Source organism: Manacus candei, unplaced genomic scaffold (genome assembly GCF_025592945.1).
Source record: "Manacus candei isolate 608988 ecotype Guabito, Panama unplaced genomic scaffold, ASM2559294v1 h1tg000057l, whole genome shotgun sequence".
NCBI lineage: Eukaryota > Metazoa > Chordata > Aves > Passeriformes > Pipridae > Manacus > Manacus candei.
This window is the reverse complement of record NW_026138105.1, coordinates 13,996,775-14,011,230: the sequence shown is the minus strand read 5'-3', so window position 1 is coordinate 14,011,230 and position 14,456 is coordinate 13,996,775. Positions and strand designations below refer to the sequence as shown.

The 14,456-nt window shown below is 45.4% G+C and overlaps 1 protein-coding gene across 1 annotated transcript; it reads left to right on the top strand.

The window, feature by feature from the left end:
- The first annotated feature begins 1,982 nt into the window (after positions 1–1,982).
- Positions 1,983–9,033, top strand: FITM2 (fat storage inducing transmembrane protein 2). The gene is made up of 2 exons (XM_051803061.1): positions 1,983–2,185; positions 4,581–9,033. The coding sequence occupies exons 1-2, from the start codon at positions 2,013–2,015 to the stop codon at positions 5,221–5,223; spliced, it is 816 nt and encodes a 271-aa protein (XP_051659021.1). The 5' UTR covers positions 1,983–2,012; the 3' UTR covers positions 5,224–9,033.
- Positions 9,034–14,456: the final 5,423 nt, after the last annotated feature.

The window sequence follows — 14,456 nt, the reverse complement described above, 5'->3', positions numbered from 1 at the left end:
CGCTCGTCTGAGTGGACGCAGCTGCCCTGTCGCTTCTAATTCGGGGTGCGATGCCGGGGCTGGGAGTGCTGGACGAGGCCGTGGCAGCCTTATTAAAAACAACATCTAATAAATTGCCAAATGCCATTTACCCTGGATAACCTCCTTAGTTGAAACACCCCGTATCTGCTGGGGCTGCTTTGATGTGTTGTTCTGCCCTCTCAGCCCAGATGTTGTCGTGGATCTGCTGACAATGAGGGTGGAACAGCTTTGAAATGCGCTCTGGCAAGAAACACTTTCCCGTCCCATCTCAGATAGGGTCTGCTTTTTTTCCCCCCGCTCTCACATTTTTCTTACTAAGGCCATTGGGATGAATAAAGGCTCTTTGTTCATTGAGCCATTTCTCTGCTTGCTGATGCTTTTTTTGTATTTTAAAAACTAAGCTGAAATGACAGCGGCAGCTGTTCAATAGATGAAATAGGTCTCAAATACCACAGTGACGGCCAGTGCTTGGACACCACTTTCAGCCACAAACATGGACAGTGAAAAGGCGTGGGAGCCTTAACAGCTCCAGAAATACTTTCTCCCTCTCTCTTAAGCCCCAGGAGAAATTAAAACAATTCTACTGAGCAAGAAAATTCTCAGATTTCCTCTTCAGTATCGTGGTTAGACCCTCTCTTTCAGAGGTGCTGGTACCCTGCTTAGAAGTAATGGATGCTTCTTTATAGGACAAGAGAAAACAAGCTCAAGTTGCACCAGGACAGGTTTAGATTGGAAATTAGGGAAACTTTCTTCACAGAAAGGGCTATAAAGCATTGGAATAGGCTGCCCAGGGCAGCGACGGGGTCACAGTTCCTGGAAGGGTTTGAAAGCCATGTGGATGTGGTGCTTGGGGTCATGGTTTAGTGAAGGGCTTGCAGTGCTGGGTTAGCAGTTAGACCTGACAGTCTTATAGTTCTTTTCCAACCTAAATGATTCTGTGATTCCTTATCTCAGTCTACACCTTCCTCCTGAGGGGAAGTTGGGGGCCACACACTGATCTCTTCCCTCGGGCAACCAAGGACAGTGAGAGTTGCTAACACTCCCTGGTAACTCCAGGGTCCTGTTCAAAACTCCTTGTATGTTTAATGCCACTTTGCTTAGGAGCAGAATCTCCTTTTCAAAACAGTGGTTAAAGTTTGTATTTCAGTTGTTTTTAAGACATTCACTATTAATATGTTACAATTCCATTAGAAACGAGCCCTCGGCGAGCTTCTGCATATAAAAAAAAATATAAATATATATAAAATATATAAATATAAAAATATATAAATTTATAAATATATAAAATTATACAAAATTATAATTATATAAAAATATATAAAATTATAAATATATAAAAATATATAAATTTTTAAATATAAATATATATAATTTTATAAATATATAAAATATATAAAATTATAAATATATAAATATATAAGATTATAAATATAAATATAAATATATAAAAATATATAATTTCATAAATATATGAAAATATATACTTTTATAAATATATAAAATACATAAAATTATAACTATATAAAAATATATAAAATTATAAATCTAAATCTAAATCTAAATCTAAATATATATATATAAATATATATATATATGTATGTATTTTTTGGAGCATCTCTTCTTGATGCTCTGCTCCGGCAACACCGCGCCGCCTGGAAGCGGATGCAGAAGCGCGTGTGCGTTCTCGCTTTTAACAGGCGAGCGAGGGAAAACACGCGTTCCTGAGCGCGGCTTTCTCGTCCCGCGGCATCCCCGCGGATCCGCTCCCGCGGGTCCCTGCAGAGGGCGCGGGGCCGCCCGCGCCGGGCGCTGCCGGCGGGTGCCGGGCGGGGGCGCCCGCGGGGCGGTACCGGGGGGCGGCACCGAGGGGGCGGTTCCGTGGGGCGATACCGGAGGAGGCACCGGAGGAGGTACCGGAGGAGGCACCGGAGGAGGCACCGGGGCGGTGCCCGGGGGCGGTCCCGGCGGATGCGCGGCCGGGCGGACCCGCCATGGAGCGGCTGGAGCGCTGCGGGCGGTGTCTGCGGGCCGCGCTGGCCGGGGGCCGGGTGCGCCGCCGCCTCCCCGCCGCGCTCCTCGCCATCGCCCTGCTGGGCTCCGCGCTCAAGGACAGCGACCTGGTGCCCGACACGCCGCTGCGGAACAAGCGCAACCCGCTCAACGTGTGAGCAGGGGCCGGGGGGAGCCCGCGGTGGGGCCGGGGGGGGTCCGGGAAGGACACGGGGCTCGGCCCGACCCGCGGTGGGTCGGGGCTGCGAGGGGGGTTAGTGCCTTAAATGGATGTTTCTGTGCTTTAAATGTATATTTCTGTGCTTTAAATGTGCGTCTCTATGCTTTAAATGTGCGTCTGTGTGCTTCGAATGGATGCCCCTGTGCTTCGAATGGGTGTCTCTGGGCTTTAAATGGGTGTTTCTGGGCTTTAAGTGGATGTTTGCGTGCTTCAGACTGGTGTTTCTGTGCTTCATATGGATGTGTCTGCGCTTTAAATGGATGTCTCTGTGCTTCGAATGGATGTTTCTAGGCTTTAAAAGTGTGTTTCTGGGCTTCAGACTGGTGTTTCTGTGCTTTAAATGGGCGTTTCTGTGGTTCAAATGGGATGTTCCCGTGAGATCTCAACCCCGCAGGACTGGGAGGTTTCGAGACGTCGGGGGGTTTCTCGCTTGGTTTTTATTGGAAAGGGTGGGGGGAGGAGGGATTTTTTTTTTTTCTTTCTGCAACTCCCAGGTAATTTCTCGTGTTTGAGTGAACTGATCTGTAAAGGAAATAATTTTCTGAGCTGCAGAAAGTGAGTCTTTAGAATAATAGAATTGTAGAATGTGCTGAGTCGGAAGGTACCCACAGGGATCATCGAGTCCAACTCCTGGCCCTGCACAGGACACTCCAGCAATCCCACCCTGTCCCTGAGAGTGTTGTCCAAGCACTCCTGGAGCTCTGGCAGCCTTGGGGCAGTGACCACTGCCCTGGGGAGCCTGGTCAGTGCCCAACCACCCCCTTTAGCATCTTTCCTAGAAGCAGAGTGACAGCCATCCTCTTTTAGCACTTGGGCAACGGCTTAACTGGCTTAGTCATTCTGCAAAACTGCGTTTGAGCGTTTTGAAAGGGCATGAGGAAGTGATGAGCTGGGCCAGAGCACGTGTGCTGTACCTGCTGCAGGTCAGAAAGTGAAGCTAAAATTGCTGTTCTCCCCTGTGGCTTGGGGAGTTTTGTACTTTATTGATTCAGATTTGTCGTTTGGTGACATGTTGGAGAGGAGCTGCTTTTAGTGTGATTGAAAGAGCATTGACAGGAAGACTTAGAGAAAATTGATCTTACAGTAAAAGCATACTACAGTTCAGCTCTCCCTCTTAAATAGAGGAAGGTGATCTGCACTGACAGTTCCTGAAGGAAGTTTTTATCTCTACAGATTACTTGCCTGCTGGTTTGTCAGCAGTAAAGTTGAAAGTAAAGCCTATTTTGCTTTTAAATAAAGTGGAGATTTTATTTTCAATTACTATTCCATGGTAGCCGCACAGATGTCACTTCTCCCGTAAAATTAAAGAATGAAGGAGGAACTCCTCAAAATCCTGGGCAAGGCCCTGGCAGTTTTGTTAGGGTCTTAAGGAAGATACAGAGCTCTAGTCCTGTTTGGCTTTGTCTTTGATGTTGAGGTGAGGATTAAATGATGACTGTGTGTGTCTGGCCATAGCTCAGCCACAGAGCAGAATTCTACTGTCTCTGTTTGCAAACCAGGCTCTGGGTAACGAGGGGGCTGCACAGTTCCTGTTTCCTACCAGCTGATAGAAAGCAAAATCCAGTGGAAGGTGCTGATGGGAGAAAGAAAATCCTGGACTGTGGCCTCCTTAACTCATTAGTAAATTCACTTGCAAACGCTCCACTTTAAGATTTGAAAAGAGGACTAGTTACACAGTGCTGTCTCCAGCATTTTCAAGGCAGAGAGTAAATTTAAGAGATGGAAGGATTTGTGTAAGCCAAAGGAAAGCTCTCAGCAGCTGAGAGGATGGCAAAGGAACATTGTGCTGCTTCATTTATTTATAAGGACATGAGGGAGGAAAAGCTTCATGGACTGATTAGGGGAAAGAGCCAGCCCTTCTGACTGTCTCAGTGTTAAGAGGTTGAGGTTCTGAAGGGCTTTGGAAGCAAAGATAATTGAGACGGAGGAAGGGTCAGAGAAAGGGTTACTATGGTCAGGGTGGCAAGCTAAAAATACATCCTTTGCAGCTGCATTTTGAGTAGGGCAGAGTTGAGCAGGTCTGTAGGGTCGAAGTGATTGCAAAACTGAACTGCGAGTCTGCTGCAACAAATGAGGGCTCTGGGGCCAGGGGAACACTGCCTGGGGGATGAGGACCTGGCTGGGAAAGTGTCCAGGTGTTGGGCCTTGGGGAAGTACCGGGGAGAAGGTTAAGATTTAAGCCACACTGTGCTTTGAGGGGAGGGCACAAGCATCTGTTTGGATGGTTCTGAGCTGATCTCGAAAACTCGAGGCACCGCAGCTGCCGTGGAGCTTTGCTCGCGCTCGTCTCACACTGGCTCGTTTCTCTTTCACCTTTTGTCTCTGGCAGGTACTTTGTGAAGGTGGCCTGGGCTTGGACCCTGTGGCTGCTGCTGCCCTTCATCGCTCTCACCACGTACCAGCTGGCCCGGACCAAGCTGCTGTACGGGCGCACGCGGAGCGCGCTGCTGGCGCTGCGGCGGCTGAGCGGGCTGGCCGTGGGCACGGCCGTGTGGTTCTGCTGCACCCAGCTCTTCGTGTACATCGAGAACCTCACCGGGGAGTGCTCCGTGCCCGCCAAGCCCGGGCACGCCCCCCGGCTCTACGCCACCAAGCAGGAATGCCACCAGGACAGCGGGGTCTGGAACGGCTTCGACATCTCGGGGCACTGCTTCCTGCTCTCCTACTGCGCCCTGATGATCCTGGAGGAGGTGGCTGTGCTGGAGGGCTTGTCCATGGACCACAGCTCGAGGCTGCGCGTGGTGGTCAACGTGCTGTTCGTCTCCTTGTGTCTCCTCGCCGTGATCTGGGTGTTCATGTTCCTCTGCACTGCCCTGTATTTCCACGACTTCAGTCAAAAGCTTCTCGGTGTGCTGATAGGTCTGTCGGGCTGGTATGGGACGTACAGGTTTTGGTATTTGAAACCCTTTTCTCCTGGACTACCTCTTCCAAATATACCTTTGAGTTCAAAGAAGTACAGCTATAGCAGATAAAGTGGGTTTTTTAAAATAGTTTGGATTTTGCTTTCAGTACTGGAGTAGTTGAATGTAGGAATGGTTACTGTATTTCCACTGTAAGGAGCAAGGTGATGGGTTGGAGGAAACCAAATCTGTACTAGCCCGTGGCTGGCAGGTGGTAATGAGCTTCTTCCTTGGGAGGAAAAAAAAAATGGTACTGGAAGATGTCTGCTTTTGTTTAGGAGCTGATGACTGGCATTGGCAGCAAAGAAATCAGAAGTTGAATCTGTTTCTCTTACTAATAAATGAAGGAGCAGACCCAAGGCCAACAGAGACCTTTGCTCTTTAAGAGCTTGACTGATCACAATTAATTCTCCCTCTATCTTTTTGGTTCATGTTAAAATATTGTGGATGATCCAAACCTCATACTTTTTTTGTAATGTTCCTCTTTATACTGCCTTATGGGAAAGCTCTAATAATGACATTGCAAAAATATCAATTGTTAAAGCAGTCCTGTTGTGAAACTGGAACATCCTGTGTTTTCAAGTGTTAAAAACACTAACTTGCCACAAAAGCCTCATAGCTGTCTGCACCTCCTGCAACAGAGAGTAAATCTGAGATGTAATGTCTTAAGCAGACTATGACTTTAAATTTATGCCTGCCTCTGAAAAGGAAATTCTTGAAAAAACAAGCCTTAACTTTCTCCTTAGGTGAAGTAGAGACAATATTTTGTGATTTTATTCTTGAGAGGAAAAAAACAAACTCCTTCCTGAAGTTTTACTAAAAAGTCTAGTTATGAGGATTGGGGTTTTAAATTTTTAAAAATCTAGTGAGTTGCACACTTTGCAACAACAATTTCTTTGGTTTTTTTGTTCTTTCTTCTAGAAGAACAATGAAATTCTGGTGTTCTGAACAAGCTAGCTTAGCCTGCTATTTCCCAAATAGCCTGCTTGGTAATAAGTGAAATGCATTGTTTATCCTGGAAGCTGCAAAGCAGAGTGTGCTTGAAGCAATATTTGTTCTTGCTTATCCAGCAATATCAATAAGCTCCTTAATTTTGGTTGCACATAAAGCCATGGCCACTTTTGATGTGGCTGGAAACCCACTACTGAATAAAACACTATTACTAGATAATGAATAGGGGTGAGATGGGTTTATCCATCATATCAATTAGATGTTTAGCATAGTTTTTATCTTGAAAAGCTTTTTATTATCTGACAAAGGCTTATTCACGACACAGTTGCACAAAATGTGTTTGACAGTGATGAGCAAGAGAGCCAAGAAGGTCTGTGGGCAAGGTCTGGCACCTGCACTGACCCCAGAGCGGGCTTGGTGTGGCTCCAGAGTGACTGTTTGCTGAAGACAGGGTGTGAGGCACTGTAGGTTAATCTTGGCACATTTTGCCATCTCCATGTCTCTCTTCCAGCAAGAGAGTGGAAGCATTTGCAGTTAATGCAGCAGGGTTAGTTCCATGCTGGGTTCTGCCTCTGAGCAGAGCTGAATTCACTGGAATTCCCACTGAGTTTGGTGGCAGGTGGGAGTCGTTGTGTGTCCTTAGAAAGAACAAATCACCTCTTGGAAAGAAGCTGTCCAGGGGGTTGTGTATTTTCTGTCAAGTTCCTCTTGGTTTTTGTATTAAATTGCCTTTTAAGCTGACTCTTTGAAAATTGCACTGATTAACTCATATTGGGTTTAACTAAATTTGTTTGAACAATGCAAATTTATTTGCAGACATTCTTTTGATGTAATGTAAGCCTGCTCCCAGTAGAGTTAAGACAGACCTCAAACCACTCTCACCATGAAAAAGGATTATATACCCAGAAGGTTTTGTGATTAATTTCATTAAGTTTCTATTTTAGGTTATCTTTATGTAACTTTGCTGTAGAGACAAGCCCTTGGAAAAGGAAATTCTGTTTGCTTAAACCAACTGACTTGCTGAAATGTTGTTCATTTTCACAAACGTTTTGTGCAATCACTGTGGATGTTTTTGTCCACTTTAACCAGTGTCATACAGATTGTTTTGGTTTGTTTTTTTTTAATGCAAATAATGTGGGATATGGTTAGTCTCAAAACTTTTATTTAAACAATGAAAGAAAAACATTTGAAAACTTTATCAGTGTTTGTGTCTTTGAGAATCCATTTCCAATATCTGTAAAGATGCTGCTGTTGCTCTTCATTTCCCTGGATGATCCAGCCTGCCTGTGTGTTTGTGGCTGCTGAGACAAACTGATCAAACTGTGTGATCCAACTGACACTGATAATTCTGCAGTATTTGAACAGGTTATATATACAGGTTATATACAGCTTCTCAGGAGTGCAGGGTATAAAAAGAAACAAAATGGAACAAAGCCATGGCTGACTAAAGCAAGTTTCCCAATGTGGGCCTGTTACACCAGGCAGCTCATTTCGTAGACATGCTCAGTGGTTTATTGTAGCAAAGTGAAAGCCTAATCCAGTGAAATATATGAGAACATTCCCCTGGGCTGTAAGAATGCTTATGAGTTTGGCAATCTTGGTGTCTCTCTCAGTACCCAGAGCCCGTGTGCCAGCTCTTGCCTTAGAGGGTTCCCGTGAGCTCCACACCTTTCTTTGTGCCTTTTGACTCTATTCCAGAGTAGGAATCTGCTTCCTTGCACTTCAGCTGGAAAATAAAGGTTGCAAATTTCTTGCTCACGTGTTTCCCATCACGTTTGTCTGACTTCCTTTCCTCTCCCAAATGCACTTTTATCATTAAAATAAAGATGCAGCCTCTACAACAGATCTGTAGCCACAGAGAAGCAGTGCTGGGAGCAGCTGGATTTGGTGTCCTGTGCCAAAGGACACAAATCAGCTGTCAACAGGTATTACTGACTTGTTTCATGTTCTAGGTTGTTTTGTTTTTTTGCTTTTCTGCATTAAAGTGTCCCTCTAATTCCCACAGAGCTGTATTTGTGTGTCTGTAGAATTACTTAGGGAATTTTTGTCTCCCAAGATCTTACTAGCATATTATTTATTTCAACATCTGTCTGCTAATTTTTCACTGCCTGTGTTTGGCCTATTTTTGGGCTCTGTGTCACAGTTCTTTCACAGAAGCAGCATTTGGCCTGGCTGATGTGGCCAAGGCAAGTCTTGGTGCCTTAAAAATTTTCCTCTGCTGGGAACAGCAAGGAGAGGAGTCTTGGTTGGAACACAGTGGGATGAGTAACTGGCTTAGGATTCATTTCACTCTTCACTTACCTGGGACTCTTTCAAGTGTTTGCATCACTGGAGGCAAGACCAGCAAACAGGAAAGTTGAGGTCTTTCGTAAGAGCCACGTGAGAGTTCAGACTTTAAACACACCTGAGCCCAGGGTTTGATTCTTCCTCAAAGTCTTTGTTCAAAGTGAACTTGGTCCATGAACACTCCTTCAGCTGGTGCTAAATGATATTCCTGGTTTGCCCATTTATTTGTGTGTGCTGAGACTTAGGTTGTGGGTGGCTGCAAAAAAAAAAAAAAAAAAAAGAATCCTGTTTTCTGTTTTGGTGTGTGGCAGCTCAGGAGAGTGAGAAACACCCAGTCATGCCCTGAGGTGCACTTCAATGGGGAGAACTGTAATGGCTGCTGGGATAGATTAAACATTTGGAAGATCAGCCTTTAGTTGTGAGCACGAGTCTATGGTCACCTCTCTCAGTGAAACAGTATCTGATTTTTCCACTGTAGCTTAAAGTAAATCCCTGCAGCTTCTCTGCAGTCGCCCTTTTCCAGCTCTTTGATCAGCCTGTGTTTATCTCCATTTGCTCAGAAACCTGTTTCCTGGGATTATGTCTTTTCATAGCTTCGTCTCTCCTCCTGGAGCACAGATTAGTAATAAATGCTCTTCACCTCTGCTTGATGTGTGCTCTCTCTCTGTATTTTGCCTTCCCTTCTTTTAAGTACTTTGACAAAGCTCAAGATGAAAGCAATTAATAGAAGCCAAAAAAGGCTGTTGTGACTCTGAACTCGTGTTTAGCTGTGGTCAAACAGAGCTGGTCTGTCACTGTAATGGTGTTTACCTGGAAAATAGCACATGCTTCAGTTATTGAAGCTGATGTGCTTGAGCTTGGGGAAGGAAAGAGGTGGCAGTACAGCTCATACATTAGTAGAGTTACCCTTGTCTTTGGGGAATAATCACTGCTCCTCAGTAAAGGGTGGTTTCATCGAGGTGTTTAGCAGGAAGTTATTAATTTGAATATGGGAAGAGTACCTTAGTGCTTAAATGAGGCATGGAATGAGAGCATAAAGGTTACAAGCTGGAAGAGGAAAAATGCCAGTGACTGTCAGGGCTGAGTGCAGGCCATGAAATTTCAGCCAATTATATAATTGTAATATTTAGTCTGAAAGATTATTTATTTTTAAACTGCCTCCTGCCCATTACAAAACGCAGGCAATGCCACGTGCATCAGAACAAGCTGAGTAACTTCTCCATAAAGCTTTGGGACTATAACATGGCACAGAAATTAAGAGGTAGGTGAAGAGCTTTACCAGCCCTTCAGGAGGGTTGGATATCATGTTAAAGCATCACTCAGAAAAATACCCTTTTCCAGACAAGGTGTCCAATGGCAGAAGATCTGCAGCTGTACTGAGGATCTCCCCAGTGGTGAAGGCTGAAGACAGGAAAGTGGAACAAGAATAAATATGATTATGTTTTTCTCACACACCTCTGAAGCCTTTTCCCGTGTCCAGTCTGTCTTCATTTGTTTGCAGCTTTGGGTCGTGTGTTCCCTCAGAGGTGTCATTTAATGCCTTTAATGTGTGGGCAGCACAGTCGGTGCCAGAGCAGTAACGAGGCACATCCTCAAGGTAAATGTCAGCTCTTCTGAAGTGCCTTCCCCGTCCTGTGCTGCCTGCAGAGCCTTCCCCGTCCCGTGGGGACTGTGCCGGGAGGTGACAAGTGGTGTGACTGTATCTGTGACGAGCTTAACGTCCTGACTCACCACCAAGGAGAATTCAGCTCACTGGGCTGTGGCTCAGCATAGCTGGCTGTGATGGAGAAAGCCCTGCAAAAGGTTTTTAAGTATATATGGGGTTTTTTCTGTTGATCGTCCTGATTCGGAAGTTAAGAGAAAACATTATGCCAGTGGGGTTTTTGTTTGTTTGTTTATTTTGTTTCCCGGGGATTTCTGTTTGTTTGTTTTCAGACCTTTCTGTTTGTTTCTTTTTCCTTGTGGCCAAACATCCTCTCTGTTTGCTGTTGTGTAGTGGTTGGCTCCAAGGGCATGGAATGGAAAGAAATTGCTTTCAGCAATCGAAAATAGAGGAGTGTTCAGGAGGGGGGTGGTGGAGTGACACGACCTTGTGATGTAAAGAGCATGTGCAAAACAGCACTTAACTATGCAGGATACTTGGTTCTGTGTCAAGAACTGCCTGCAGCATTACACAGCACCCTCAAACCGGGTTACACTCTGTTCTGACTGCAAAGTAGCTTTATTTGGATAACTCTCCTGGAGCTAAAAAGGATTTAGGTCGCTGGAGAGATGAGGTGCTGGTAGGAAAGGGCTGAGGCAGGAGGCAATGAAGGTAGGGGGGTGGATGGTGTTATTTTTAAAGAAATGTTTTCTAAGCCATTGATCTGTGCTGTTTGATAAGAGGTTTTTAGCAAGATCCCATCTCCTTCATTTCTTAGCAATTCATCCTCAGAAGGTGGAGATGGGAGGTGCTGTGTCCACTGATGCAGAACTCCCAGAAACGAGTCTGAAGGTGGTCACACATCTCCAGCTGTCTGTGACAGGGGAGGGACATCGGGGAGTGCAGGAGAGAGGAAAGGGGTAGCACAGCACAGAGGGGAAAAGAAAAACGGGGCTGAAAGTAGGTCACTGTGCAGAGGGGACAAAAAGGAAGAAGAAAACCTGTCGTGAGCTCCCAGGGAGTGGGTGGAGGTTGACACTTCGCTCACCGATGCTCTTCAGCATCAAAGTGATGTGGAAGCAGAAATAATCTGCTCTCTCTGCAGGTAGAGCCTGGCCAGCAGCACAGTACCCACAGCTGCTGCAGGGATGGACACCTGTGTTCTGACAGAGCAATTCTGCATCCACGTTATTTATGGCTTAGCTGGTGTTCCTGCTTTCCCTGGGAGCTGTTCAGTGCAGGCTGCTTCCTCTCTGTTTAATCCTTCAGAGGAAAGCGTGTTGAAAGGAGAAGAAAAGACAATGATAGTGAACATGTCATTTGGGCACAGTTGGGGATCAGCCTGAGAGAAATAACAGGAAATATGTCTGTCATGAATGTGCTTTATCTGAGATACAAGTTCCTGTGTGTTTTTGCTACTGTTTAGAACTTTAGAATGAGAATTAGAATGGCTTGGTGTGAAACCTCTACAATTTGTCCACTGAGGCCCTGCTTTAGGAAATCCTTCAGGGGTACAAACCTATTCCTGTTCACCACATACACAGATGTTTTCACTCTCATTCATACCCGTGGGTTTGAACTTTTCTCTGGGTGCTGGATGGGATGGGGAGGACTGGGGACTTTATTCTGTCCCACTATGGAAGGAGCTTTTTTTTCTACAGACTCGTGCAGCAAGAACAACTTTGCTGATGGTGTGAACAGCTGTGAAATTGCCCTTTTATCCTCTGCTATGCCACAGGTAAGTGCAGGTAGGGGCTTACTGTAGTTGGCTCTTAGGTTTGTCCATGATTTACTGGTTCTTTGGTTATTTAGTTTTTAATCTCATATTATCATATTTTATATTATCCCTCTCAAAATACTCTTTTCATATTATCTCATATTATTTTAATCCCATATATCTTTCTGAAGCCTGAGAAATTCAGCTGCTGTCATTGCCTGCATTGTGGATCCAGTCTGGGTGGTTTTGGCTATGATCTTAATGATGGCAGTGAATGCCACCAAACACAACCTGATGTTAAATATTTTCACAAGCTTTAATGTTTTCTGTCTGCTATCCTTATGTGGGGAAATCCTTCATTTATTTTCACAGCAGAAAGAAAGTTTCCCCTCACTGGAAGGAGCAGCCCTTACACCATCTCTCTTCCCTCCTTAACCTGGATTCTGAAATTACAGTTGGGTGATAAGGATGTTTTTTTCATTCAGAAACAGAGGAAGACTTAGCAAATAATTTCTGAGAGGGCCACCAGATGGTCACCAGGTATGCTTAGGCAGCCACAGATCTCGATTTCTCTGGCTGGTTGTGACGGGCTCTGTGCAGTGTTCCCTGTCCTCTGGCAAGCTCGGTGTAGAAATCCTTTATTCTGCATGGAGAGGTCTTCCCCATCCCTTGCCAAGCAAAGGAGAAAGCTGCCAGCCGGCTGTGAGATGGACACCAACGTTTTCAGTTCTCATAATTGAGTCTTTTGAGCAAATCCCGCAGGAGTAAAAAGATTTCGGGAGCTGCAGCTCTGCAAATGTGACCACTGGGAGCCCATTAAACAGGGGGCTTGGGAGGCAGGAGGGAGAGCCCTCTCCCTGTGATCTCAGTCCGTGTAATGAAACTTAAACTTGACATGAAGCCCCTGACTTTCTTCCCTCTGATAACTAGAACTTTTGCATTTCAGCACAGACACAGATTTTAAAGCCCCGAGGTACCTAAAAGCACATTTGTCTCTGAAGCACGGGGATTTTTAAGGATAAAAGTACCTCTAAAGCCTAAGAAGGACCCTGACTGGGGTGGGATCAGGCACACAGGAGTGTTTGGTGCAGGATGCAGCAGGAGCCGTTCCCTCTGGTGTCTGAAATATAAAATAGCACCTCTGAGGTGCCTCACCTTCCAGCCTCACCCCTCGAGCACTGGTGTTACCCCACACCTTACTGAGAGCAAAGCATGAAGTCCTGGAGTGAGAAAACAGATTTTTGCCATCATTTTCATATTTCTGTGTACAGAACATGCCCTGGGCAGCCAAGAGTGGGCCAGTGCCTGGCTCATGGCCAGGTAATGTGGTGGGCTCCCCTTTGCAGTGGAACTAGAGCAGAAAAGGTCTGATTAGGCTGAGATCAGCTAGAGCAAGACCAGCTTTTTATGATGACAGCCTGTGATCACCACAGGGCTGCTTATAGCAACTGGCTAATCTGGATGGATCGAGGTGCTGACATTCCTCTCCTGGTCCAGGGTCTTGTACATCAATCCAGCCTCTGCCTGCCACAGTAATTGCCTGTTATTGCTCTCACAGATTGCTTTTCCCTGGAGCAAAGTCCTGCTACCTTTTCACTACCCAGGCAGGGAAACAAGGCTTAGTGACTGGGAGTGTCACCAATTTTTGCTTTCTTTTTAGTTTGGTACAAAACAAAAGCTTGTTAGTGACTATTCCTAGCTGAGAACTTGTAAAAAAACCCCTCACCACAGCATCTGTGGCTTCCCAGCAGCAGCCCACAGTGCAGCATGGATGAGAGCTGTCACACACAGATCTAAACCAACCTGTGCCTGGTTCCAGCTGCTGGATGTGTCTGGTTTCCTTGTAACAGTCGTATTTTAACAGTGTGCTCCAAGCAAAACAAACACCTATTTTCTCCAGTGTTTAGAGTTCTGATATGCTCCATGATTTTAAATTTATTCTGAGGTTTAAAAAAAAAATAATAAAAAAAATCGAGGAGCAAAGTGACCAGCAGCAGTCCTGCTAAGCAGCTTCCTTCTGACTCGGTCCTGGGCTAAAATCCTGGGAATGGAGCAAGTATTTGCTCTCCTTCCCTCTGAGTTTCCTGGCCTTGTACCCTGTTAATAGTCCTTTCTACACCTGGTGTGTGCATTTTATCAGCTTTTGGAGATCACCAGGCAATGTGTGTGTAGGACAACGGACAAAGGTAAAAGGATGAAGTCCTGGTAAGGGTTTCATGTCGGTGTATCTTTATAAACCCTTGGGGAGGTGAGGATCAGTTAATGGACCAAATAGATGATGACCCATAGTTCATCTTGCCTCTTTCAGATTCAGCAAAAGGAGTGACCTCAGGGCACCCTCTTTCTTCCCTCTTCAAAAAGAAGGGAAATAACTATTTCTTCTGAAGTCATTGGTACCATGGAGCAAACACTGAATGTATTTTGGAGGATGTGTGTCTGCAAAGTTTCACTCAGCAGCTTCAGCTGCAGGTGCATGAGCTGATGGTGAATTAGGGTTCTCACCCTAAAGTGCAGCCCTGATCACTGGGGGGTAACATGGGTAACACAGAGCCTTTGCAGCTACACAGCCTGTTGTACTCCAGGAGTATGTCAGGCCAGCCCACATGATTGTGACAAGCACAGTATAAATGTGTGTGTTTTGCACTGTCTAATTGCTACGTGCTCATTCCTTGTAATTCCTGCCAAATATTCCCAGTTCTGTGGCTGCTG

Bases quoted from the DNA above. Each gene is read 5' to 3' on its own strand.
- FITM2 (XM_051803061.1), top strand. From the start codon at position 2,013: ATGGAGCGGCTGGAGCGCTGCGGGCGGTGTCTGCGGGCCGCGCTGGCC. The intron at 2,186-4,580 runs GTGAGCAGGGGC...TGTCTCTGGCAG, and splicing joins AAGCGCAACCCGCTCAACGT to GTACTTTGTGAAGGTGGCCT.